The sequence below is a fragment of the Chinchilla lanigera genome, unplaced genomic scaffold (assembly GCF_000276665.1).
Source record: "Chinchilla lanigera isolate Chin_1 unplaced genomic scaffold, ChiLan1.0 scaffold00094, whole genome shotgun sequence".
Classification (NCBI taxonomy): Eukaryota; Metazoa; Chordata; class Mammalia; order Rodentia; family Chinchillidae; genus Chinchilla; species Chinchilla lanigera.
Window position 1 is genome coordinate 6,727,461 of NW_004955495.1, and position 22,211 is coordinate 6,749,671.

A 22,211-nucleotide genomic window follows, 5' to 3' on the forward strand; every position below is an offset into this window, starting at 1 on the left:
ATTGGGGGTTATGTTCAGGGTAGGCCAGCTTCTCCGGAAGGGACATGGAGTACAGCACCCATGAGGCTACTTCCTGTCCCTGGACTCGCCTGTCCTGGGTGTTTCCTGTCCACACAGCCCACGCTGTGGGTCCTCTGTGTTTGGCATCTTCCACTGAGCTTGGTGTCCTCAGGGTCGGTCCACGCTGCAGCGAGTGTCACAGCCTCGCCTTTTTCCTGGAAGAGTAATTTTCTAGTGTGTGACTGGACCTTGCTGCGTGTGTCCCTCCATGGACATCTGGACTGTTTCCGCCTTGTGGCCCTCATGAATGAGCCACTGTGAGCACCCTTGTGCACGGTTTTGGGTGATGTGGGTTTTCCTTTTCTCACACTCCCAGCTCTCTTTCCTATCCTGCTCCCACCTGGACTGACACTTTGGGGCCTGAGCCACTGGAACTGCTCATAGGAACCCTCGGCACCTGGGGATCTGCAGGTGGGCAGAGACCAGGGGAGGGAGTGCCACCAGGCACACGTGGTAATAGAGGTCGGCTTAAGGCCAAGAGGGTACCATAGATACCGTGAATCTTGAGGACTGCCCTGCCACTTGAGCACCACCCCAGGTGTCCCCTTTGGAGTGGGATGTCACTCCAAGTGAGCACCCCAGACTGGCTGGGGGAAGGGGCCTGCTGGGAGCAATTTTCTAGGCTGTCTGTCCCCTGGGTGGCCATGCACCTGCTGCAGGGGGTTCCCTCACTACAGCGCTCGGTCAGGAAAGGGGCTGTCACTCGCAGCCGCAGGGTCTGGTGAGCCTTGTCCTTTTAGCCGCATCAGCGCATTTCCAGAAGCAAACTAAGGCTCAGCAGTGCTCAGGTGCCACCAGGGTGTCCCACAGGCTGTGACTATTAATGAGGAGTAGCCAAGATCCCAGATGCAGAGTGTCGGTCGCTCACTGTGGGCTTTCTCTCGCCCCGCAGGACAGGAGGCAGCGGGGCCTCCTTCCCGGTCGCCTTTGTCAGGAATTGACGTCTCTGCGGCAGGCGGAGCAGAGCAGAGCCGAGGGCAGGCGCCCGGCCCCTGTGGCTCCTGCCCGCTGTCCCCTCCCCCCAGCGTTGCACAAGCACCCACAGTGTGGCTGCACGGCGATTACTGGAAGTCCCGAGGATTTCTACACTCCAGGGCTTGGCCGGGAGTGGTGGCCGCGCCTCCCCTTCCTGCTGCCACAGTGATTAATGTCCTGGGCCGCGCCCTCCCAGTGTGCCTGCCTGCCACCCCGCAGGCTGGCCTGGGGTCCCTGCCCTTAGCTGGTGGGAGGCCCGGGAATCTGGGGGGGGTTCATAGTTGTCCTCAGGAGTCTGGCCTTGTGGGGCCTGTGGCCTGTGTGCCCTCCAGGCAGGACCGTTCTCAGCGGGGCAGTGTGTCCCCTGACCCCAAAACAAGCTCAGAGCTCTTTCTGGCTCAGTTCAGCCCTTGACCGCCCCAGGAGACTACTCAGCCCTGTGTGGCTGCTGGTGGACGCCCCTGGCTCACAGTGGACCCTCCCTCTGTGGCCTTAGACGGCAGATCCCAAGGTCAGTCTGACACTGCTGCTCACCCAGGGGTTCCCTGTCTGGGCCTCACGTTCACCTGTGTAGTCAGAGCTGAGCCGAAGAGGCCAGAGAAGGAACCGTGGATGTCAGTATGGGGTGCAGGGCAGGAGAGAGAGGTGGCTAGGCAACTGGTATGGTCACCTCGGGATGACTTTAGGACGCCCACATCTCTCTCTGCAGGGCATGATGCCACCACTGCCGCCACCGCCACCACGGAGCTCCAAGCCCAGATAGACGCGCCCACCCGCGGCCCCGGGTTTCCTGCCCCTGATGCTCGCAGTGGGGCTTGCCATGGACCGGGAGTACCCACAGCGTGAGCCCCCTCCTGCCGGCGTCCTGTACAGCCCGCCCCCCCTGCAGGTGAGTTCCCCCTCTAGTTCCCTGAGCCCTGCCATGTGGTGGTGGTGACAGTGACACTGACACTCCACTGTGAAGTTGGCCTTTATAGAGGAGACTGCCCTTGAAAACTTAGCCTTGACCTGGACCTTGACCTTCTGGGCCCAGAGTTGAGCTCTGTGAGACCCGTCCTATAGATGGGTGAAGGGAGGCAACCTTAGCCCCTAGCTTTGCCAGTTGAGTCATCAAAGAGGTCTCCTGCCATACACTGTGCCTCCAGCTCCTATATCATGCTGCCATTAAGTTTCTTTCAAAAGTGTCACAGCCTTTGGAGGGACACTCAGTGCTGTCCTGCCCTGCCAGTGCTGCCCGTATAATAACCACTTGAGTAGAGCCTAGGAGATGGTCAGAGTAGAGCATTTAAAATGGTTTTTCTGTGCCAAGTGTGGTGGCGCACGCTTGTAATCCCAGCACTCAGAGGCTGAGACAGGAGGATCATTGTGAGTTCAAGGCTCACCCGGGCTGCAAAAGTGAGCTTAAGGCCAGCCTGAACTGCATAGCGAGACCCTGTCTCCAACAATCAGTCAATCAGTCAATAAAATAAAACGTTTTTTCTGTTGAACACAGTGGCACACGCTTGTAATCCCAGCTCTGCAGGAGGCTGAGGCAAGAGGATTGCAAGTTCAAGCCAAGCCTGGGCAACTTAACAAGACCGTATCTCAAAATAAAATAAATAAAAAGGGCTGAAGGTGTAGCTCTGTGTCCCCTAGGTGATTCAATCCCTGGTACCACAAAAACAAAACACAAAAAAACTTCAACTTAGCTGACTTTTTTTTTCTGGTGCTGGACCTTCACACTGAGTTACACCCCCAGCCCCTTTTTATTGATTTGCTTGTTTTATTTTGAGACAGGATCTTGCTTATTTCTAAATTGCTCAGGCTGAGTTTGAACCTGGGATCTCCCTGCCTCAGCCTCTCAGAGTGCTGGGAGCACAGGCATGTATTATCATGCTGGGGACTATTTCTCAAGCCATTTTTGGCCTACAGGAAAGTTCTCAGAAACCAGAGTTCCCAGTATCCTCCTGTTTCCCCTGTCCCTGCGCTAATAACCTGCTTTAGAGTGGTTACAACAAATGCACCTAAACTGACATATTATCATTAACTAAAGTCCAAAGTGTACCTTCAGGTCTGTTCTTGGTATTCAGCATTGACTGAGTTTTGATGATGTGGGGCTCAGGGGGCCCCCACAGAAGTTTCAGGGCCCTGAAAATCTTCCCCAATCTATCTTCTCACCCCAACCCTGGCAACCGTGCATCTTTCCAGGTTCTCTCTTCCCAGACTGCCACAGCTGGAATTGAGCAGCACATAGCAATTTTTTTTGGGGGAGGGCAGATACCAGGAATCGAACTCAGGACCTTGCACTTGCCAGGCTGGTGCCATGCCGCTGAGCTAGACCCCCGGCCCAGTGTGCAGTCTTTACAGATTAGCTGTTTTTGTTTACATGTATTTAAGGTTCTTCCCTTTTTGTGGCCCAAAGCTTCTCTCTTTTTGGGGGGGTGACAGACTGAGGATGGAACCCAGGGCCTTACATGTTAAGCTACATCCCCAGCCCTTATTTATCTGTTTAGGTTTTTTGAGGCAGGGTCTCACTATCCAGTTCAGGCTGGCCTCGGAGTCACTATATAGCCCAAGTTGGCCCTGAACTTAGGCTGTCTGCCTGCCTCAGCCTCCCGAGCGCTGGGATCACAAGACACCACCATGTCTTGCTTAGCCCTTTTTTATTTTGAGACAGGTTCTTTCTAAGTTGCCCAGGCTGGGCTTGCACTTGCAGTCCTCCTGCCTCAGCCTCCCAGAGTGCTGGGATGACAGCCACCATGCCTGGCTTCTGTTTGGTTTTGTTCTGCTAGGGATGGAACCTGGGGCCTCACGCATGCTGATCGCACACTCTGCCACTGAGTTGTACCCGCAACCCTTCCTTCTGAGTTCTGATGACTGAATAAAGTATCACAAGTCACAAAATTCCTAGAGGGTAGAGCCTGACCCCCTCCTGTCACAGATGCCCATGAGGAGAAGGGCTCAGAACCCTCCTTTCCTGGCACCTCGGGGCTCCTGCCATAGTGGAAAAAGAAGATAGGGTAGGTGAACCGGTGCAGGGACTCAGGCGGCAGAAGGCCGGGACAGCAGGTGCAGAGCGTGGCTCGTTCATCACAGGACTGCACAGGTGCGGCAGCCATGGGTCTTCGCCTCAGTACAGCCTTGGCCCTGCCTCCCACTCCTCTCTCCTCCAGCTGCCCCGAGCAGGGGCCGCGCCCATCTGCCCGAGTGTGGGACCCCAGCGGCACTGGGACACGGATATTGTTGCGGGGGCCAGGGTATAGACGGCAGCAAGGACTGTCCCTCCTGGTTTCTGCTGCACTAAGAAGCAGCCACCAGCATTCCGTTCCTCGGAGCTGCAGAGCGTGGGGACCCTGCCTCGGCAGAGCGTAGAACGGGAAGGGAGTTTCACAAACCACAAGGAGCAGGGGCTCAGAATCCCTGGCCGGCGTCCAGGGCCAAGGCCGGGCTCAGCGTGGCCGCGTCCAGCTCCTCTCTGTCCTCCCTTTCTGGACAGGCTGTGCCTGACCCCAACCCTGCACAGCCTGGTCTTCCCACCAGCTGTCACAGGGACACCTTCCCGGCGCCCCCCCCTCGTCCTTGGAAGATTCCTCCCTTGTCTGCAGCCCATCATTCACTTAATTACTTCCTATTGTTGGCCTTTGGGGAGAGTCCAGCTTTCCTCTACTATAAATAGCACCACTGTTCTCCTGGCCCCTTGCTTAGTCCCTGGGGTGTTTCCCAAACTGTGCTCCTGGCTCTGAAGGAGTGCTGGCAGCAGGCTGAGGAGGGGACTGAGGCTCTGCAGCCACAACTGTGAGGATAGGGACACTGATCAAGAGGGGCTGGGTTAGCTGGGTGTGGTGGCGCACACCTATACTCTCAGCACTTGGGAGGCTGAGGCAGGAGGACTGCTGTGAGTTCAAGGCTAGCCTGGGCTACATAGCGAGACCCTGTCTCAAAAAAAAAAAAAAAAACAACAGAAAAAGGGGGTGTCTAGGTGAACCCTGAACTTCCCTGAGTCTCCTCAGACACTAGAGTCTGCAGGAGGGTCTCTGACCTTGGACTGCCCTAGGGTGTCTACCTTATTGCCCCACAGACCACTTGGGGTACCAGCCAGGGAGGAACCATGGGACCCTGTAGCCTTTTTGAATTTTTTGATCCTTTAAAAAAATTTTTTTTTAGAAAGGGTCAAGTTGTTTAGGCTGGGTTTGAACTTGCTTATGTAACCTAGGCTGGCCTTGAACCCATACTGATTCTCCTGCCTCAGCCTTCTGAATGCTGGCGTGACAGGTGTATGCCACAATCTTGCTATAAGTTTCCCAGGCTGGACTTGAACTTGAGTAGGCCTTTACTGCTTCTCAGAGGGCAACCTCTGTCACTGGAGGGGAAAGCCAGAAGTGTCCAGGCAGACTCTGGGTAGCTAGAGTCATGTGCCCATCTCCAGACCAGTCATATTCTGGGACCTGCCCTCTAAAGAAGGAGACACCCTCCTCTTTGCCAGTGGACTTTCATTGGCCAGCCAAGACCAGCTGCCCATCTCTGGGCCAGTTATGTACTAGGGCCTGCTGTTTAATCTTGAAGTCACCCCTCTGGCTGTGAGTGGGAGGCTCTGACTTGCTGTGTCCAGTTTTCCTATTGCATAGGACTAGGGTGCCCCTTATTGGCAGCCCCAGCAGAAGCCCAGACTAAGGGAGGAGGTTGGGGCAGTAGGGTTTTGTCTGTCCCCCACTGTCCCACCTCCCAGGCTTACCCTGGGGCTTCTTGAAGGCAGTGCCAGGCAGGTGTGCAAGGGGACCCTCAATGTGGCCCATGCCTTGAGCCCAGGTGCTCCCTGTGCCCCTAAAGAATTTGTACTTTATTTTCAGTTAAACTTTTTATTTTGGCTGGGCATATAATCCCAGCACTTGGGAGGCTGAGGCAGGGGGATTGCTGCAAGTTTGAGACCAGCCTGGGCTACAAAGTGAGTTCAAGGCCAGTGTGAACTCCATAGTGAGACTCCGTTTCAAAAAGACAAAAAACAAAAGCAAAAACAAAAAACAGCTTTTTATTTTGAGGTAGTTGTAGATTCACATACAATCCTAATTAATGCAGTTTTCTTCAACACTTCTCTGTGCTCTGCTCCTTGGTAACATCTTGTCACATAAGATGTAACACAGTATCACAGTTCAGGACACTGTCCTTGACACAGCAAGATAGAGGACTTCTCTGTCACTGCAAAGGTTCCATAGTGCCCTTTGTTTTGTTTTGTTTTGGTTTTTTGAAATAGGATCTCACTATGTAGCCCAGGTTGGCCTCCAACTTGTGGTGATCCTCCTGCCTCAGCCTCCCAAGTGCTGGGATGACAGGCAGGTAGAACCAGGCCTGGCTGCCCACAAGTTGCACCTGTGTGCCCACACCTGGCTCTTGTCCAGCCCACACCCTCCTAACTACCAACAACCATTCCTGTTTTCCATTTTTATAATTTGTCCTTTCCAGAATGGTGTGGGGATAGAGCCACACCAGTGTTTTTTGGGCTTTTGGGGCTTATTTGGCTCCAGCTGCTCGGCACTATGCCGGGAGGCTTCGCCAGGTCATTGTGTGTATCACAGGTGCAGCCTCCCTTGTTGGAATGCTTTGATCCACAGTGTTTTTAGGGTCAAGGTTTTTCAGATTTCGGAATATTTACAGATGTACAGGTAATGAGATACCCTGGGGAGGGGACCCGAGTTCATTGTGCTTCCTATATGTCTATGCATGTGGCCTGAAGGTAATTTTATAGAATATTTTTACTATGCCTGTGTTTTGCCTGGGACCTGACATGTGAGGTCATGTGGAATTTTCCACTTGGAGTGTTACCTGCGTTCAAAAAGTTCTGGATTTGGATTTGTTTTGAGACAGGGTCTTGCTGTGCAGTTCAGGCTAATTTTGAACTCACTATGTAGCTCAGGCTGGTCTCAAACTCACAGCGATCCTCCTGCCTCAGCCTCCCCATTGATGTAGTTTTTTTGGGTTTTGTGTTTAGTTTTTGTGTGTTTTTGGAGACAGGGTTTCACCATGTAGTTCAGGCTGGCCATGAACTTACTGTATAGTCCAGGCTGGCCTTGAACTTGCAGCAGTCCTTCTGCCTCAGCCTTCTGAATGCTAGGGTAACACGTGTGTGCCACCACGCCAGGCCTGGTGAAACTGTCAGACTGCTCTTCAGAGGGACTGTAACATTTTTCACTCCTGTCAGCAATGTATTAGTGATTTAGTTTTTCTGCGTTTTCACCAGTACTTGGTGTTGTCACTTTTTATCTTGGCCTTGCTGACGGTGGGGTGCTGAGCATTTATTGTGGTTTTAATTTGTGTTTTCCTACCATCCAGTGATGTTGAAGCCTTCCACGCTGATTTGTTACATGTATGTTCCCATGGGAGATCCTGTACCCTAGTTCATATACGAGGCTGAGGGGGTTGGAGGCCAGAGGTCAGCTCAGGGAGACCTTGGGAAGGTCCTTGTCTTTCTCTGGGCAGGAGTAGGGAGGATCCTAGACCAGGGCTCTGTGGAGACACAGGGGTCTTAGGGAGACCCCACTTGGAACACAGTGGCTCTGCTTTTTTCTGGAGGCTTTTGTTTTTTGAGACAGGGTCCCGCTATGTAATTCATCCTGGCTTTGAACTTGCTATGTAGCCTAGGTTGGTCTTGAATTTGTTACAGTGCTCCTGCCTCAGCCTCCTAAGTGCTAAGATGACAGCACCACACCTGACTCCAGAGGCTCCCAAAGAGGATTCCTCATTAGAGTTAATGGAGCCGCAAGCCTGGGAGGCAGGGCCCTTGGCTTTAGGAAGACACCTGTGGTTCTTTTTCCCTCTTCACTGTTTATTTTGATAAACATACTTTGCATTCCATGACAAGCTGGAAAGTTGCCTGGCATGGCTCACACTTACCCCAGTACTCTGGGAGACAGGCAGGAGGATCGAAAGTTCTGTCCCAGCCTGGGTAACTGAGAGATAAGACTCAGTGAGACCCCATCTCAAAATTTAAAAAAAAAAAATTGAAAAGGGGAGGGGATGTAGCTCAGTGCAGAGGTGCTGGCTTCCTTCCCCAGTACAGCAGAAATAAAAAAGCTGAAAACGCGGGTCACCGCCCGCCAGGTTAGGTTGCTCCCTCCCGGGCCTGTGAGGCTGCCAAGGCTTCCCCTCTGGAGGTCAGCAGGTCCTTGGGGAGCTCAGGGTTGGGGGTGCCCATGGGTGAAGAAGGCGGTCCTCAGCTTGCTGTCCCATCTTGAGTCCCAGGGCGAGACTGGATCTGGGGACTGGCTCCGGGTCCGGGCTCTGTGGAGCAGCCTGGCGGAGCGTTTCGGGGGCCAGAGTGACTCTCAGGCCCAGTGAGGGGAAGCAAGATGGTGCTCCCCAGCGCAGGCCTCTTCCCAAGGGCCTGGGTGGCCAGAGGACAGAAGCCAGGGTCACCAGGGCAGGGAGGGGCCGTGTGAGCTGCCCCACAGAGCATGGGGGACACTCTGGTGGGTGGTGCGCTGGGCTCCTGGTCACTCCTGCTCTGCCTTCAGGTCTGTCGCTCAGATGGGGAAATGAGGCACTGCAAGGTTCAGTGACTCCCCTTTGACCAGCGGGGAAGCCCAGGCTGACTGCAGAGCCCTCGCTTTCCGCTGCTCTTCCTTTGCCCTGTGGCTGCGTCAGGACGGAGGTGGGTCCTTTGTCCCCGCCCCCTAAGGCTGATGCCACTCTCGTGTGTTTCAGAATGGCCTCCTGCACTATCCCTGGTGGAGCAGCTTCTCAACACCATCGTACCCATCCTTCTCCAGTGACAGCCAGTAAGTGTCTCCACAGAGGAACCAGAAAACATCTCTCCTGCACAGGGCAGTGGCTGAACCGGGTTTTGATGGATGGGTAGGAGTTTGCTGGGGAACACAGCCAACAAGGAAATCCCAAGCAGAAGCAGCAGTGCGTGCGGAGGACCTGGCAACACTGCAAGCAGAGCTGAGTGGGGGATTCCAGAAGATACTGGGGTGAAGGTGGGAAATATTCTCCAGAAACCTAGTAAGGGCAGGAGTAGGAGCTTCGTGGACCAAGGCAGCCTGAGAGCTCGGAGCTGGGTGTGCTGAGGGCCCTGAAGGGCGCCGTCCCCTCCCCTTGTCTCCTGTCCAGGTGTGAGATTTGATTGTTCAGGTCAAGGACTCCCTGGCCTCACCATGCCTCTGCTCTGTCCCTGGCCACCTTGGGTGACAGGGCAGGGTGCATGGGAGTGGATCCTGCCCTGGGAGCGAGGTGCCCCGATCCTGGGGTGTACTCCCGTCCGCTTGTCACAGTGTGAGCTGGGGCGAAGTGACACTGGCTGTGGCCTGTTGTGCCTCGGCACTCTGCGATGAGCATGGGACTCAGGCCCCGAATGGAGCCACCCCCCTAGGGTGGCTCAGGGAGACCTTGGAAAGGTCCTTGTCTTTCTCTGGGCAGGAGTAGGGAGGATCCTAGACCAGGGCTCTGTGGAGACATGAAGGTCTTAGGGAGACTCCACCTGGGACGCAGTAGCCCTGAGCCTGCTGCGGGACAGAGAGGGCAGCCCTGGGCCCAGCCCACAGGAGGGGGCAGAGCCGAGGCTGTGCAGGGCAGAGTGGGCTGGTGCATAAGCGGGGCTCTGCGTGCCTCAGTGCCCGCCCTGTGAGTGTCCGTGTGGCCAAATTCCCGCTTGGGCACGGGTGGGGCTGCAGTGCCGGCCCCAGCATCCCCGCTGTGCCCAGTGGTCACCTTCTCTGTCTCCTCCCCCAGTGCATTCTCGAGCCCGGTCTCCTTTCTGGACAGCCCGCCCTGCCCCAATGCCAGCTACACTACTGCGGCCACCGCCCCTGGATTCCTGTCTACGAGCAGTGACGTTCCTCAGGTAAGGGACGGCAGCTTGCACCTGGGGCTGATGACCTTGGCTTGGCCTCAGGCAGCGTGGGGTGGGACACAGGGAGGTGGCTGGCTTTGTGACCCGCCTGAGAACCTGGAGCATCATTTGTGTGTGGGGGGGTGGGGGGCAGCTTCTCTGCGGAGACGAGACCGAGAGTCGCCGGCGGCCATCCCCAAGGCTCATGGCATCCTCTCACCCAAGCTGCGCTGTGCTGGCACTTGAGGGAGGTCTCGAGTTCAAGCCCCCACCCCTGAGTAATTTAGTGATTCAGCAAGACCCTGTCTCAAAATAAAACAAACAGAGGAGGCCCTGGTTCAGTCTCCAGTGCCTGCGGGGAGAAGGGGTGAGAGGCTGAGACTTCTTGCTGCTGGCTCTGCAGATGGAGGGAGGGTTGGGGGCCCAGGAGCTGGGACGGCAACCCCGAGGCTCTGGGGAGCGGCCCTGCCACTCTGCCCGGACCATAGACGGCTGCCCTGCAGACTGAGAGGAAGCAACTGTGTTGCTCTGAGCTGCAAAGTCTGCATAGTTTGTGTGGCAGCAGAAACAGGACAGCAAAGCCCTTCGGTGGCCTGGGGCACATCCTGCCTGCTCCAGAAATGCTTCTGGCTGTTGTGTAAACCAGAAGGCGCTGGAATGGAAAACCCAGAGTTGCTCTGTTGGGAGAGAGGAGAGAAACAGACCCACAGGCTGTCATTGACAGCTGGACATGAAACTGGAGCCCCAAGTTTCCCAGCAGCCTAAGGAAAAAGAGAAAGGAGATGACCCAGCTGGCTCTTTTTGCCCAGAGGGAGAAAGCCAAGCCATTTTTGTTTTTGCTGAGCCTTCCTAATTTCCCTCCCCTGTGCTCCACTCCCAACCCTGGGGTTGGCCTTGGCTTCAGTTTCCCCTCAGGGTCCCCTCTTGGCCCTGCAAGAAAGGATGAAACCACTGAATGAATAAGGGTCCACCGTGCTTCCACCTGGGGGTTCTCCACGTACACTAGGGAGGGGGCGGAGGGAGCTCCCAGCCTAGGGGCTGCTCTTGGGAATGCAGCAGTCAAGTCTGAGTCCCAGCCCTGCTGTGGATATGTCTTGGGCCAGTGGCTCCGCGCGGTCCCATTCTAGACACAAAGGGTTTTTTGGAGAAAAAAAAGATTATTTTAGCCAGGCATAGTGGCATGTGCCAGTAATCCTAGTATTTAGGGAGGCTGAGACAGGAGGATTGCAAATTTGAGTTTTGCCTGGGCAACCTAACAAGACCCCATCTCAAAATTTAAAAAACAGCTGGGCTTGTAGCTCAGTGGTAGAGAGCCCCTGGGTTTGATGCCCAGAACCAAAACCCCCTCAAAAGGACAACAAAAAAAGCCAGGCTAAACCACTAGGTTGCCCAAACTGACCTTAAGCTAGCAATCCTCTTGCCCCACGTAGCTGGGATGACAGGAGTGCACCGGTGTGGCTGGTTAAGGCATTTCAGATTTATAGAACAGTTGCAGAAACCGAGAGTCCCAGGCGCCCTCTCCCGCTCCAGAAGGGAACGGTCTCTTACCGCTGTGGTATGCTCGTCATGGTGCAGAAGTCACCTTGGTGCAAGGCCAGGAACTTGATGCTCCCCACTGACGTCCTCCGAAGGAACTGGCCGGCCATGTGCAGGGTGTCCCTGGTTGGCTCTACCTGGTGGTGTCTGATGATGGCTCAGGTTCTGCCGCCCTCAGGAATCCCACAATTGTGGTGTTGTATCCTCTTCTGGGACTGTGTCGGGGGCCCTGGTGAGGACGCGTTTGATAGCAGTGTTGACCTTGACCACTTGGCTAGGTTCCTCCACTGGTGAGTGACCGCTTTCCCCTTCCCCTGGGAGCCGGTGGAGGCCCCAGTGACACCCTAGTCCTCTGGGGAATGGGGCTCCATGGCTGATCTTTCTTTTTTGTTTGTCTGTTTGAGACAGGGTCTTGCTCTATAGTTCAGGCTGGCCTTGAACTTACTATGTAGCTCAGGGTGGTCTCAAACTCACACTGATCCTCCTACCTCAGCCTCCCGATCTCTGGGATTACAGGTGTACACCAGGCACGGCTTCTTCATTGTGGGTCTTCCTGGGTGTTGTCGCTGACTTTGGCATCCTTCCTTCTCAAGCAGTGGAAGTTCTGCAGGGCCAGCTGTCCCTCCTGCGTGCTACCTGGTTATTTAGTCCCCTATCCCCGTGGGGAGGCTCACAGATGTTTGTATCTTTCACATGGGGGACAGAAGCGCAGTCACTCCTGTCACCCTATCCGCCCTGCCTGAGCCAGCATGGCCTCCCCTGGAGCCTTCCTTCCTCTCCGACCACCAGGACAGTCCAGGCGCCGTCCTCCGCCAGCCCTGGCCCTCGGACCACCACCTGCCTCTCCGAGGAAGGGCCCTGCTCGTCCCTGCTAAGCCTCTGTCTCCAGGGGCCACAGGAAGCCACTCGGGCCCTGATGTCCCCGGTCAGTGACCTGGAACAGCTCAACGGCCCCCATGGGGATCACCCGTCCCAGGGTTGCAGGTGCGTTGGTGGCCGTAGACATGTGGCTGTGCTTCCTTTTTTTTTTCCTTTCCTTTTAAATTAAAATGTGATTCATGTAATAGCAAAGCCACCGTTTCAAAGTGCACAGCTCTGCGGTTCTTTATAAATTCACCGAGCTGTGCAACCATTGCACTAATTCTAGAGCATTATCATCATTCCACAAACACCATCCCCATGAGCATCACCCGTCCCCGCTCCAGCCCCAGCACCTGAGACCACTTCCTGTCTCTGGAATTGCCTGTCCTGGGCATTTGCTGTCCTCAGAGCCCACGCTGTGTGTCCCTTGTGTCTGGCGTTTCACTGAGCGTGGGGTCCTCAGGGTCTGTCCACACCACGGCGAGTGTCAGCCGCGCTTCTTTCCCCGCGGAGTGGTGTTCCAGGGCGTGGCTGGGCCTCGCTGTGTGTATTCATCCATCCGTGGACTGCTGTGCTGTTCCGCCTCCAGGCTGCTGTGAACCCTGCCTGGGTGACAGTGGGTGTCTGTGTTTCCGTGTGACCTTGGCTCCCGTGTCACTTGGGTGGTGAAGTTGTGAATTGTGCCGTCAATGGGAGGTTTTTGTGAGGATGTGCTGCACATATGCTTGGGTCCGTGGCACATTGGCGGTGGGGGCTGGGTGAGACAGCAGCTCCCCTGCTGACAGTCCTCATTCTTCTGCTGTGCCTGATTTGTCCCTGCCCTGTACTGAACCCTAACGCAGGGCCACTCTGCATTTCTCAGGGTTCCCCAGGCCCCCTGTCCCCTCCCAACCTCCCCTTAGCTGTGCCTGGGGTGTCCCTGAGGGTCCAAGCCACAGCCCCACCCTCCATTGCTGCCCCAGTGCCCGGCCCCCTCCCAAAGCCACTGCACCGTGTCCAGCCGCCTTCCCCGCTTTTGCACACACCACCCCTTCATCCCTTGGTGCTGGGAGTGCAGCCTCCACAAGCTCCCCAGGGCCCCTTTCTGGGATAGGGGCCACAGGGCTGTCGGGAGGGCCTCGGTCCGTCCACCTGTCCAGGAAGGGCGCTGCTCTGCCAGGCAGCTGGGTGCTGGGAAGCCAGCCGGCCGCACAGGGAAGCGTTGTGCAGACACCTCGCGGCCGCATCGACTGCTCCTCCGCTGATGCGGGGCAGCAGGCAGCAGAGGTCTGGCCGCCAGCTCTCCACAGTTACCGGCAGAGCAAGGGAGCCCGGGAGAGCGGGATGTCTTCTTCCAGGAAGCCCTTTGGTGGGCATCGCCCTGCCCTGGCCGGCCGTGCTGGGGGAGGGGCTGTGGGGGCAGAGCCAGCCTTTCTGGTTGGGGGGGATTCTGGGCCGTTTCCCAGAGCTCCAGGGATGGGCATAAATGGCAGAAACGCAAGCAGTCGCACTTTGGAGGTGGAGGTCGCAAGCCTGTCTCCTCCTTTGCGTCCCTGCATCCTACCAGGACCCGTCCGCTAGCCAGAGGCCCTTCCTAACCCAGTGTGACTCCGTCTTAACTCCCCTACCTCAGACCCCATTTCCAAATAGGGCCCCAGGTCCCCAGGGTCAGGGCTGAAATGTCATTCTGGGATTCAGCGTCCACCTCAACAGGGGCCATTAGCCGTGGAGAGATCTGAGTCCTCCTGCCACCTGGGCCTCGCAGTGCCCACTGTGCCTATCCACCCGGGAGCTGCCTGGGACTCCCTTGGAAGCTTTTTCTGTTTTTTTCTTCTTTTGAATGCTGGGGATTGAACCCAGGATGTTCACACTCAGCTATGTTTCTAGGCCTTTTCATTTTTTTTCATTTTCATTTTTTTCTTTTCAGACAGGGTCTTGCTGTGTAGTCCAGGCTGACCTCAGAATAGCGCTGTTGACCTTGACCACTTAGCTAGGTTATTCCACTGCTAAGTAAGTGCTTTCCCCTTCTGCAGGGAACTGGTGGAGGCCCCAGTGACACCCTGGTTCTTTGGGGATGGGACTCCATGGCAGATCTTTCTTTTTGTTTGTCTTTTTGAGACAGGGTCTCACTACGCAGTTCAGGCTGGCCTTGAGCTCACTTTGTAGCCCAGGCTGGTCTCAAACTTGCAACGATCCTCCTGCCTCAGCCTCCTGAGTGCTGGGATTACAGGTGTGCACCACCATGCCCAGCTTGGAAGTCTTTTCTGAGACCTGCTACTCTTTCCCCCACTTTGGGGGGGGACCAACCACATCGCCCCAGTTCTTTTGCTGTGACACAGCGGACATGTTAGCAGGTGCATCCAAGCTCACCCAGAGCCTCTTAGCGGTGAGGGACAGGAGGGATAGAAGGGACAGGTGCAGCAGGTGGAAGAGGAGGGAGGGGGAAGCCCAGGACCAGATGGGTGGGGACTGAGCCACAGGCCAGCTAGGGTCCTGCTGCTTGGGCATACAGCCAGGTGGGGATGGAGCCCACTGCGCCCCACCTGTTGGTGGCCAGCAGTGCTTGGGCCTGGTCCTGTCACCTTGCCCAAGGCCACAGTTACTGACTCCTGTGCGACAGTGATGCCGAGTTTGCCCTCCAGCCCCATGTCCCTGCCGCGCCGCAGAGCCCTTCTCCCCACCCGCAAGGCGGCCACAGCCTTGACCATGCCCGGGTCCAGGGCACACACCCTCTATCTAGGTGATGCCACCTGCTCCTGTGCACCTGTGGCACCTGGGGCTGAGGGTGGGCAGGGCGTGGGCCCCCTATAAGCAGTGGCTCTCTGAGCAGGGCACCTCCTGCTCCCTCCCTGCCATACGCCGAGTACTCCATCTCCTGGGGACCCACCTGGGGCCTCCCTGTGACAGGAGGCATCTGGAGATGGGAACAGAGGTCGTAGCAGCTGTATGTGATTAATTTGATTCTAAAATGTGTGCTTGTGTGTTCTTTTCAACTTCTTAGTAATTTTTTTTAATGGAAACAAAATCACATGGCATAAAATTTATCCTTGTAAAACACATTCACAGAGTTGTACAGCCACCACCTCTATCTTGTTCCAGAGTGTTCTTTTTTTTTTTTTTTTTTTTTTTGTCTTTTTGAGACAGGGTCTCACTGTGCAGTTCAGGCTGTCCATGAACTTACTTTGTAGCCCAGGCTGGTCTCAAAATTGTAAAGATCCTCCTGTCTCAGCCTCCCGAGTGATGGGATTACAGGCATGGGCCACCATGCCCGGCTGTTCCAGAATGTTCTACCAGCTCAAAGCAAGTCCCCATCCTCTCCCTAGCCCCAACACCCTCAAGTCCACTTCCTGTCTCTGGATTCACCTGTCTTGGACATTTCCTGTCCATGGAGCCCATGCTGTGTGCCCTCTGTGTTTGTTATTGCTGAGTATGGAGTCCTCAAGGTCTGACCATGCTGTGGCAAGTAGCCCAGCTCACTCCTTTTCCTGGCTGCATAATATTCCATGGCATGTGGCTGGACCTATGGGTATCCATCCATCCATCTGTGGACACTGGGATGTCCCACCCTTTGCCTATCACGATTTTGCCTATCATGCTGTGAGTGTCTGCACACGTTTGTGTAGATGTGTGCCCCATTGGCTATAGCAACACGCAGAGTAGTATTGCTAGGTTAGTTGTTCATTCTGTGTTCAGCCATTTGAGGAACCACCAGGCGCTTTCCATAGTGGCTGGGCCCGCTCACGTTCCTACCAGCCCACTGGGCTCCTTTCCCTCCACAGCTCACCAACATGGTGGTGTCAGCTTTACAGCCAGCCCTCCTGGTGGGCGTGTTGTGCGTCCCACCATGGTTTGGGCTGCATTTGTTCATCCCCTCCCCACCTGCAGTGCTGGGGCTGCTGTCACCACTCTGGCTTCCAGCTAGGGGCAGAAGGCAGCTGTGGTGGCCCCAGGGAAGGGACTGGTCTGTGCTGTGTCCTGCTGCTGGAGATCCTGGTGTGCGGGGTGGGGGTGATGTGGGGAGTAGGAGGGGCCCAGTGTGCAGGTGGGGCTGCTAGACCCGCACCTCAGACCGAGAGGCACCCTGCCAGCAGACTCCTCCAGACCTCTGGGATGCAGATTCTTTCCTTCTGGGGCTCCTGTGCCCTGTGTCTCCGGTTCGGTCAGGGGCCCTGCCCCTGCAGATTCCCACCCCTCTGGCCCTGGCGCCTCCCCAGCACCCCAGCTCCTTGTGGCTGCCACGGGTGGCTCCCTTCAGTTCTGGAGCGGAGGCAGGGCGGGGCCGCGTGTCCTGACCCCTGCCACTTGGTGCCCTGTGACGCGCTGTGGCCAGATGGCAGCTGCGCAGGCACAGGGAAGTCTCCTCTGTTCAGTCCCAGCCTGGTGACCGCACCAGCTTGTACCTCCTTTCCGGTTAACTTCTATCCAAGGAGAACCACTTTCCCATGGGGCCTCCGGCTCCTGCAGGGCCGTGAGCCTTGCTGTGCCCTCCTGGGCTGGGAAGCACAGGACACCTGCGGCTAGTGCGGAGGGAGGGGGAGGAGGGACGGGTGCTTTGTCCCAGCCATAATCCCAGCGTCACAGCAGCCCCAGGGGAGCAGGTGCCCAGGTTGGGGCACTGTGGGGATAAAGGCCCGGAAGGGCACCCTGGGGGCTTGGCAGTGGTCTCCCCCATGGGGCTGTCAGCCTCAGTGTCCTCAGGGCCGTGACGGTCATATTGAAGACCGCAGAGCTGCAGCTGGCACCTGCCTCGCCCGGGGTGGGGGTTGGAACGGAGCCCAGGGCCTCAGCAGGCTGGGGAAACTGAGGCTGGGGCCCCACTCAAGTGCCCCCAGGAGGAGCCTGGCTAGGGGCGGGCAGCCCTGGTTGTTGACAGCCTGCCCGTCTGTGGCTGGATTCCGCCCCGTACGGTAATTCTCCTCGCCCTGCCAGTAATTGCCCTGACTTACCAGGCAAGCATCATTTCCTGAAAGTCAGCGGGCCTTAGAGGAAGTAGGCGCGAGGCCGTGACTAACCCCACATGCAAATGCGGCGGGCCTGAGAGCGGCTGCCTCTGCCCCTCCACTCTGCCCGGGACCCAATGCTGCCGCCGCCGCAGCCGTGGTCATGAGGGACGCGTTCCCAGGCGGCTCTTCCAGGGGGACCCAGGCGGCAGCCCCCGCGCGCCTCTACCATGTCCCAGCTGCGCTTCTGGCTGCAGTTTGCGGCTCTCAACAAGGTAACCCGAGGCAGGGGAGACCCCCACCGCACCACGAGGGAGAGTGGCAGGCAGGTCCGGCCACCAGGAGGGCTGCCAGGGAGCTCAGCAGCTTCCAGGCTTCAGGTTTCCCAGCCCTGCTTTTTTTTTTTTTTTTTTTTCCTTTCTTTTTTGGCAGTGAAAGGGAATCCGCAGGGATTTTCTGAGGCAGAGGCAGACTTGGGACTCTGGCAGCTGGGGATGGCTGGGAGGCCAGGCGTGTGCGAGGAAGGGGCCCCCACGCGCCTTGCCTGTGGCTGGGCTGGCAGGGCCGGTGTGGTTGTCTGTCTGCCCTGAGCCCTGCCGTCTGCAGCTCAGCTGCAGAAACCCAGGGTGCCCTGGCCCCGGGTGGGTGTCCTGTGCCTCCCAGCCCTGTGTGGGACTCAAATCAGACCCTGGTGGGCCAGGGTGGGGTGAGTTTGAACCTGACTGACAGGGTGGGCAGGGACAGGTCCCCGTCCCTCCTTGGGGCTCCCGTGGGTCTGTCTGGAGTGACAGCACCAAACACCTGTTTGGCTGGTGGGGCTCTTCTGGGCTCAGCTTCCTGGGCCAGGAGGGGGTGTGTCTTCCTGCTCTGGTGTCTCCACTGGAGCCCACCGTGGCCCAGGACCAGTAGCATCAGCTGAAATGCTGCGGAGATCGTAGCTGCTGGAGGGGCCCCAGGCCGCCCATGGCCCCCAGTGCTGTTGAATGTGGCCAACCCCTTCCGTCTGCCTCCACTCCTGGGTCTCTGCGGGATGCTGAGAGGGGCCTTGGAGGGGACGCCAGGGTTCCCAGGGGAGCAGACAGTCTGGTGGGGAACAGCACAGGCCCTGAGGTGAGCTCTCAGTGGTGGGGGGCTGGACAGTGGGGGTCGGCATGGAGGTAGCTGATGGTTGCCTGCGTTCTCACTTGGGGTTCAACTGGGGCAGGATCTGCTCTTGTCCCCTACATAACCTCCCCATGTGTGTGGGGCCAGGCAGGGGGCGGGTTTCATGGGGTCCACAGAACCTCCTGTCTCTGCCTGACAATTGAGGGGCCCCTGTGCCTCATGCAGCCGAGAGGCGTCCTGCTCTGGGTGGGGACAGGACCACGAGGTGCTGTGGTGGTGCTGCCCACAGAGCCCACACTGATGTCAGGGACTCCTAGGGTGTCTTTACTAGACCTGCGCTGGGCACAGTGATTCACACTTGTCCTCCCAGCCTCTGGGAGGATGAGGCAGGAAGATGATAAATTCGAACTCATCCTGGGCAACTGAGATTTGTCTCAAAATAAAAGGGAGGGAGGAAGTGACTCGGTCAGGGCGAAGGCCCCGGGTTCAGAGCTTAGTTCTGCAGGTCTCTACCTGATCCCCGGAACAGTTGCCGGCGCACGGAGAAGCTGCTCCAGGGAGCAGTGTTCTCAGGGAGCACCTCACACCGGGAGCCAGCGCCGCTGCATCGCAGCCTCTGAGGCCGAGGCTCCTTTTATGCTCTCCTCTGAGTCCCCTGACGCCCCTGCTCCCTTCTTGTCACTTGTCACATCTCCCCTGGGCAGAGACTAATTTCTTGAAAGTTTCCATTTCTGCCGCCCTGACACTGTGGAGAGCGCTGGGTGGGGCCTGGACACCCCTCCATGGGGGCTGTCCATGGTGTCCCTCAGGCTTCGGGAGGAGGATGGCAGAGGTCGTGGTCCCTCTGCTTGGGTCCGTCAAGGTCTGTGACCCCCCACAGGACCTGGCACCAGCGCTGCTGGCCTCAGTGCTTGGTGCAGAGCAGGCAGGGTCTTCACTGTGAGGGGCGACCCCTTCCCGAACCGTGCTCTTACTGGGGCCCCCTGGGGGGCCTCTGCTGTGCGCTCCTTAGCGGCAGGTCTCAGGGCTGAGTCTGGGACACGCTTCTGCCACCATCGGTTCAGGGAGGGGCCCCTGGAGGCGGGGCTACCCTCCCTATGTCCAAGAGGGGCTTCGGCGTAATGGGCCACCCCCACCTGGGGCCAGACCCCCATGTGGCTGGCGTGTGTCCCCTCAGAAGCTCAGTTTCCCTGAGATGGGCCCCTCAGCCTGCTGAGTGGCTGGGCCATGCAGGAGGGTGTGGGGCGCCTTGCCTGCTCTCCATTCCACCACCAGGCCTGTTCTATCCAGGGACTTTCCTGCCAGAGCCCTCAGGGTGGGATCTGGCCCAGGGAAGGTCCAGGCTGGCAGAGCTGAGGGGCAGGGTGGGGACAGGCCCCGCTGCTAGGCTGAGGTTGTGACTGTCAAAACTTGCTCCTCCCACATGACAAGCCCATGCCGGGCCCGAGAACATGCAGCCCTGCCCTTGGCTTCCCAAGCACCCACCAGACTGACCCATCAAACCTGAGCTTCAGGCTGGCTGACCCAGTCCTCAGGAGCCTCCATGGGTGGCCACCCCTGTATTCCATGGTTCCTGTGGGATTAGGACTTGTGGGTCTGGTAGGCCTGTCCTGCCATTCCCAGGAGGCCCTGGGCAGATCACAGCCTGATCCCCACCTTACCACTTGCAGAGACCAGGTGGGCCAGTGCTGGCTGTCCCTTGGCCTGCTCGGAGTCTCAGGGCAGCTGTGCAGTAGCTGAGACCCACCCAGGAGTAGGACCCTGGGTCTCAGGGACCAGCCCTGGATTGGTGCTCTGCAGGGCAGGAGAGGCCAGGGCTCCTGTCCCCAGGGACCTCGGTGTAGGGACACCAGTCCCCAGCTAAGGAGCCCAGAGCACTCCCATCTGAGCCCATCTGTCACTCTGCCACCTGGGTCCTAGAAAGGACTCCGTAAGGTGTCCCACCCACCCCGGATGGGTCAGGAGTCCACTCCTCAGCCCCTCAGGGCCCCGGCCACTCCCTGCCCAGGTTTGTAAGGGGGGGTGGTTCTGGGGGCTCCCAGCGGCAGTTTGCTCTGTGCTGGGTGCCACTCAGCCAACCCCCTGGGGCCCCAGCCCTGCCCAGGAGATGCTCTGGGGTGCAGGGTCAGGGTCACTGCCCCTCATCTGGGCCTCAGGGGTGCAGACAGAGGAGAATGGCACTGCTCCCAGTCCAGGCTCACGGGTCCTTGCCCCAGCCTCGGTCCATGTGTGCAAAACAGGGAAGGGCGCGTACACTCCAGACCCGTAGGGGCTAAAAGGTCTCTGGGGGGTAGCTGTGTGACGTGCAGGTGGTGGCAGGTGGCCATGTAGATGAAGGACTCGTCCTGTTAAGACTACAGTGACACCTCACCGCACCCCAGTCGTAACTGTGCCATCTTTTAAAACCTAGGCTTAAAAAAAAAAACAAACAACAAACCTAGGTTTAGTTGGGTGTGGTGGTACACAAGTGTAATCCCAGCACTCAGGAGGCTGAGGCAGGAGGCTGACTTTCTCTCAGTTACTGCACACAAATCACTGTGTGTTTGAGGCCAGCCAGACTACATAGTGAGTTCAAGGCCAGCCTGAACTACATAGTGAGACCCTGTCTCAAAAAAACAAAAAATAAAATAAAACTTAGGTTTAAACCAGGCCTGGTGACACATGTCTGTAATTCATATACCATGTAATTCATTTGTTTCAAACACATATTTCAGTGATTTGAGTGTATTCATGACTGTGTAGCCAATAGTTTGTGAACACTTTCATCACTTGTTTTTGAGGTCCCCATGAGCCATCACCCCCATCCCATCCCCAGCCATAGCACCCACAAATCCACTTCCTATCTCTGGATTTGCTTGTCCTGGGCGTTTCCTGTCCATGGAGCCCACACTGTGTATCGCCACTGTCTGGCGTCTCTCACTGAGCATGGTGTCCTCAAGGTCCCTTCACACTGTGGTGAGTGTCATAGCTTCATTCCTTTTCTTGGCTGAGTAATATTCCAGCATGGGGATGGACTCTGCTGCTCACTGTGCCCCATGCTGCACGTCTGCGCACCACCTCACCAGAGCCTGTCTTCCAGGACTCCTACTTCGAGGACCTTTCCAACACCTCCATCTTCTCCTCATCGGTGGACTCCCTGTCAGATATCGTGGACACGCCTGACTTTCTGCCAGCAGACAGCCTCAGCCAGGTGCCCACAATCTGGGATGTGAGCACCGCTTCGTCCACCCACGACAAGGTCAGTGTTCAGGCACCCGAGTGGAGCCACCCTCCCCAGGCCACAAAGCAGTTACTGCGACAGCTGCTTAGAGACATCTGTGCCTGTGTGTCCTGCGCAGCCGGGGTACGGGGTCACCCCCTCAGAGCCCTCAAGGCCCCGCCCTGGCCCTGGCCCCGGCCCCGCCCTCTGACGGGTGTGCGGCCCTGTTCTCCTGGAGTCGGTTCACCTAGCAGAGAATCAAAATCTGTTTTAGAGCCAGGCGTGTGCGGTGGGCACACCTACAATCCGAGCACTCAGGAGGCTGAGGTAGAAGGACCCCTTGAGTTCAAGGCCAGCCTGTGTTACAGAGAGACCCTCTCAAGCTCGCCCATCCCCAAGGAAATCAGTTTTGTTTACAACTTCTCACGCCAGGCTGTTTGGCTCCCGTGCCCTGGGCAGCGTCTGGAGAGCTGCGTGCTGTAGCGTTGGCGGAGCTGCGGGTGTGGAACTAGTAGAGGCCAGAGACCCTGCTCAGCCCCTGCAGTGCCCAGGATGCCCACCCCAGATAACAGTCTGTCCCGCCTTTTTTTGGCTTGGGTTTTTTTGTTTATTGGAGACAGGGTCTCACTATGTAGTCTGGACTGGCCTGGAACTCACAGCAGTGAAGTCTGGTTTTTTGAAACAGGGCTGACCCGGTGTTTCCCACCCACCTGGCTGAGGCATCTAATTTCCGCAGTGTGGAGAGAGGGACCCCATC

At 57.2% G+C, this 22,211-nt stretch overlaps 1 protein-coding gene across 1 annotated transcript in view; it reads left to right on the top strand.

The window, feature by feature from the left end:
• Sbno2 (strawberry notch homolog 2 (Drosophila)) overlaps nt 1-22,211 on the top strand; it is a gene marked incomplete at its 3' end in the record, with an annotated part of 61,627 nt that overhangs the window by 18,271 nt on the left and 21,145 nt on the right. The window contains 4 exon segments of the mRNA XM_013505095.1: nt 1,745-1,924; nt 8,710-8,783; nt 9,736-9,847; nt 21,335-21,493. Of these exon segments, the coding sequence (XP_013360549.1) occupies nt 1,835-1,924; nt 8,710-8,783; nt 9,736-9,847; nt 21,335-21,493 (435 nt within the window).